Source organism: Zerene cesonia, chromosome 4, assembly GCF_012273895.1.
Source record: "Zerene cesonia ecotype Mississippi chromosome 4, Zerene_cesonia_1.1, whole genome shotgun sequence".
Classification (NCBI taxonomy): Eukaryota; Metazoa; Arthropoda; class Insecta; order Lepidoptera; family Pieridae; genus Zerene; species Zerene cesonia.
Genome location: NC_052105.1, coordinates 2,608,882 through 2,613,812, shown reverse-complemented (window position 1 = coordinate 2,613,812; position 4,931 = coordinate 2,608,882). Strand labels below are relative to the sequence as shown.

The 4,931-nt window shown below is 32.1% G+C and overlaps 1 protein-coding gene across 1 annotated transcript in view; it reads right to left on the bottom strand.

Moving 5' to 3' along the window:
- Window positions 1-4,664: 4,664 nt before the first annotated feature.
- LOC119839778 (chondroitin proteoglycan-2-like) overlaps window positions 4,665-4,931 on the bottom strand; it is a 1,729-nt gene continuing 1,462 nt past the window's right edge. The window contains exon 2 of the mRNA XM_038366219.1: window positions 4,665-4,926. Within this exon, the coding sequence (XP_038222147.1) occupies window positions 4,665-4,926 (262 nt within the window). The remainder of the gene's footprint in view (window positions 4,927-4,931) is intronic.

Genomic DNA, 4,931 nt, shown 5'->3' with positions numbered 1-4,931 from the left:
GTTGAATATTCTTATTGTTATGATCTTTTGTTTATGAGTTCTGGAGTTTGTAGTTACAGTGTGGACGGTTGGAGCGTACTGCGCGCAGTCTCCCAATCACATCTGAAGCTCAGTATGAAGATTGGCACCCGCCCGTCTGGCGTCAAGTCGCCAGTTGCCTCCTACAGCTTATGAGCGTTTAGGGGATGATTTTCTCGTAAATTATACCAATGCTGCTTGCAAATTGCTCTTAAAATGCCGTTTATTGATACTAAAACAGTTTTACTGTTTGTTATTTTTCTATAGAAATGTTGTTTTTAATAAATTTCATTGTACATATTTTACATATCTATACTCTGAGTATATCTGTTTGTATTTTATTACTGTCTATTAATACTAGTGTAGTTTTATGTTATCTGTGTTTTTAATGCCTGGCTGGGAAGGTTCAAGTTAAAAATTAGGAAGGTAAAATAAACACTATTACATAATTTTTTGAATAAATTTGGTGTGTCTCCCAAATGAAATGTTGCTTTATTGGAAATAAGTTAAATTTTAAGAACAAACCACATTATTTTTAATCGTATAAAAATAGTTTCGCGTCTTGCATTTCGCAAAAGAATATTAAATCCTTGACTAATTTAAAGTTTTAGATCTTTGGTGTCGGTACGATTCATACAATAATGGCATAATTAAATATTTCTGTTAGTCAACATAAATAAACACTTAATACTGAAGAGCTTCTTTGATAAAATTCGCTATAAATTATCCCCAATTATATTGTTTGTATCACAAAATCGAAAGGACTAAAACATGAAAGGTATGTATAACCACACAATAATTTAATTTGTGAGTCTGAAAAAGAAGACAATTCTTATCCAATGTATTTTTATTTTATTTTAACATATACGAACCCCGGAGAGTTCCGGAGTTCCATATGTAATAATGTGTTATTAATAAAATTCTGATGTATATTTGTATCCATCTGTAGATCGAAATCTGTGTAATTATTCATTTGATTTTTATATGTAAAGGCTCTAGGTGATGTATAAGTAACATTGAATAAAATGGAGAAAGAAATGCTGATTTATTCAAAATTTTCAAAGCAGTGAAGAATCAGGCAATATTGAAATTCTTTTGACCTCTAATGGCATACATTTAAACTAAAATACTATTAACCCCGTGCGGGCGTAGCCAGTCAACACTCTAGGCTAAATAAATATAAGAGTACGTATGTATAGGAAGTATTAATATTTTTAACTTTCCGTCATTTCGTTCTTAAGTTTTATCAGAACGTGAAAATGGGGAAATAGGGAGGGACCAAGTGATTGCGCGTGAATTGTGAATTTTAAAACACCTGCATAGATGATTACTTTTTATCGACATTCGACAGTGAATACATAGAGAATAAATTTTTATTACTATCATTATAAATCAATCGGTCATTCAACGGATTGGGGATTTACCTAATTATACTACTGATTATATGTTTTATCTGCTTAAGTTTTAAATCTAAGATAATTTGTCTCGCTTGGAAAGTAATTTGTAATAAATTAAAAGATTGCATAGTCGTCATATTAATTATTATTACATAATGTTATTCATAAAAAAATCATAAAGATTAATTGCAAACCTCGACGGCCACATAATATTCTAAGATAGTTTTAGGTAGGTTCGATAGCCCATTGTTATTATTGTTAATTACACGGATAACTAAAATAAGACATCATCACAATCGAAAATTTCTAAGATTTTAAAATTTATTTTATACTAGCTGCGCCCCGCGGTTTCACCCGCATAAGTCCGTATCTCGTAGGATATATATAATATCGGGATAAAAGTTACCTATATGTTATTCCAGTTGTCCAGCTCTCTACGTACCAAATTTCATTGCAATCGGTTCAGTAGTTTTGAATGAAAGTTTTGCGTGAAAGAGCAACAAACACACACACATCCTTACAGACTTTCGCATTTATAATCTTAGTAGGATTAAGTAAACATATCCATTTCGTGGAATTAGCTGTTGCAGGATTTGTAATGCTGGCAGTGGTTGCCGCAGCAGCGTGCATTGAGTGCCCAATGGATGGTACGGAGCTGTATCTTCGTCATGAAGACTGCGACAAGTTCTACCAATGTACCCATGGGCAAAAAGTAGAAAGAAATTGCCCAGATTATCTCCGATTCAATGAAGAACTTTCACTGTGCGATTGGCCACGGAATGTTGACTGCATTGGCAGAAGGATTCCAGTTTATACCACTCCCGAAGATTGATTGATTCGACCCGGCTCACCTACTGCATCTATTCAATTAATAACGTATCTATAAAATTTTATTGTGCATTCATGAGTGCGTTTTATTTTATCGCCTAAGAACCTTTGGTGTACCTGTAACCTGTAGCTGCTACATGGCACTGACGGTGTTATAAATGTACATAAGTAATACAAAAAATGTTGAGGTGCCGCATACAAAGTAAAAAAGTGTTCCTTTTAACATATTGAGTTAGCGAATGTGTTTCCAGTTTAACTAGCATGGAATCAAATATTGTTTGTATACGTTGATATTTTGTATTAGATTTTATCGTATGATATATTATTAGATTTTAGAAAGCTCACTGGATTTAAAAGTCAACAGAATTAAAAGCTCAAATGAACTTATAAAGAGTATATTTATACAGTCGAATTGATACATACCAGTATGTATCTTTTTTTGTATCATTACTTGATATCTCCATGAGTTTTCAACCGATTGACGTGATTCTTCAAAGACACTTATATGAGCTTCACTTGTATGTTTGTATGTAACTTTCACTTGTATCATTGTATGTATGATTCCTTTAGACTCGGTTTTGACCCATTGGAAATGGACAGATTTAATTGAAACTTTAAACACTTATCAAGGATCGGTGACCACACAATAATTTTATAACTTCATCTCATTGTAGTTGATTCTATCATGAAAGCATGTTTTTTTTGTTTTCTTAAACGATATTTTATTGTGTTTGATAGGAAATTATTATATATAGTGAGTGTCTAGTGTAGTACCCACGTACCTTCATCCTCAAGTACTGTCGGTAGTTTTTTGTAGAAAGAAAAATAAGTAACTAGTCCACGAAAAGTAACTTCATTCAGTCTAAAATGCAATGTGGATATGGAAAGAGATATGAAGACATCTTTTTCTCCTGATTTGAATTCAGGAAGGTTTATTTACTTAAATGGTATTATATTAATTATGCTATAGATACACACTTCCATAATATAATGGCATCCGTTATTTTGCAATGGGAAATGTTACCCATTGCCCATAGACAGACCAGCGGTTATTGAGACAGTATCTACGTAGCAACGGGAGCTGAAACTCAAAAATAAATCTAGACCGTCATTGGTGATCCTGGTGCGTTCAATAGGAGATCCCAGGATCCCTGCTATTGTGCTTTGAGTTTGGCCGCCGAGGAGGTTTTAGTGGGTAGAAATCCCTCATGTTCTACTTTTCCCCCAAAGCTAGAGCATCTTTGGAAGATTTCCTCCTCGTTAAAAAAAAAAGATCGTCATTGGTATTTAAAAGATAATTTAAAATTCTAGTGAAATAACCACTCTTAGTTTTACACATTTTTTTCATGTTATTCAAGAACAGTTATTTATTGTAGGTGACACAAATAACTGTAGGAAACCCTAGGGTAAAAGACAACATAAGTATGGCATACTATCTATTGAATAAACTTTGAAACATTAAAGTTAAGTATAGCGTCGCCTTAAAAAAGTTTAAATCTCCAAAGTAATTATTTTGTAATAACATTCCTTTTAAAACTTAGCTATAGAATGTGCTAAAACAGTTACATTTTAAACCGATTTTAATTTAAATAATACAGTTATAAAAATAAACATTAACTTTGACTTTTGTATATTTTGTCTACCGAAGTGTTATGATTATGTATATTATTAATTAATTAATTTGGATATAATGTTTAAAGTTTAAAATATTTTGAAATAATCACACTAATATTATAAACGTAAAAGTTTATTTGCTTGGATGTTTGTCGGTCAATCACGCTGAAACTACTGTACGGATTTTTATGGAATTTGGTGTACAAACAGTATGAACTGACAGGGTGATAAGAAACTTTTTTTGCCGATTATTTCCCAATCCTTGGGGTAACTTCATATTGTGTGACGTGGAGCTAATGAAATTTGTATGCCCTTTGTGACTTATGTGTTTATCGTATTGTAATATGTTTATTAATACGAGTAGGTATGCCTTGCATTCATGGGTCATAAGAGCTACCCAATGAATTAAAAAATTATTAAAACAATATCATAAAAAGAGTTTTTTATTAAATTTCTTGTTGATTCATCACGTTAAAAAGCAACAGAGAAAATCCGATGGTAAGTAGTTAAAGTAAATACAAGCCATAAATATGACGTCGCTCATTGTATGTATTTCCATACAACGAAAATCGCAAGGGATTCATAAATGAAAATAAAAATATGTAATGTAAATTTATTAAAAATATAAAGAGATAATAATACACAAATTACATTTTACAAAACATTTTTTTTTTAAATATAAAGCTTATAATTACTTAAACATTCAATGCCCCTGTTGATTTGAGCAACGTTTCTATGAAGTGTGGATTGTCAGAATAGATGTTGTTTGTTGTAATTCTTATAAATTAAGATTAATTTATAGATTATTTAATGTGGAATCACTCTATCTCCACATTTGACGTTGTGTGGCCAGTCACAATATTCTTTGTGAGGATTGTATAAAAGTGATTCAGGACATATCTGAGTAACTGGTACACCATGATCGCATGTGTAAAATTGATTACAGATTTCGTGAGCAATCAAGACACCCTCCGAACCAATTCTCTGGCATATAGATGGGGCTTCACTGGGATTGCAATTGCAGCTCCCGTTGTCATTATTGTCATTTCCACCATTGTCGTTTCCGCCACTGTT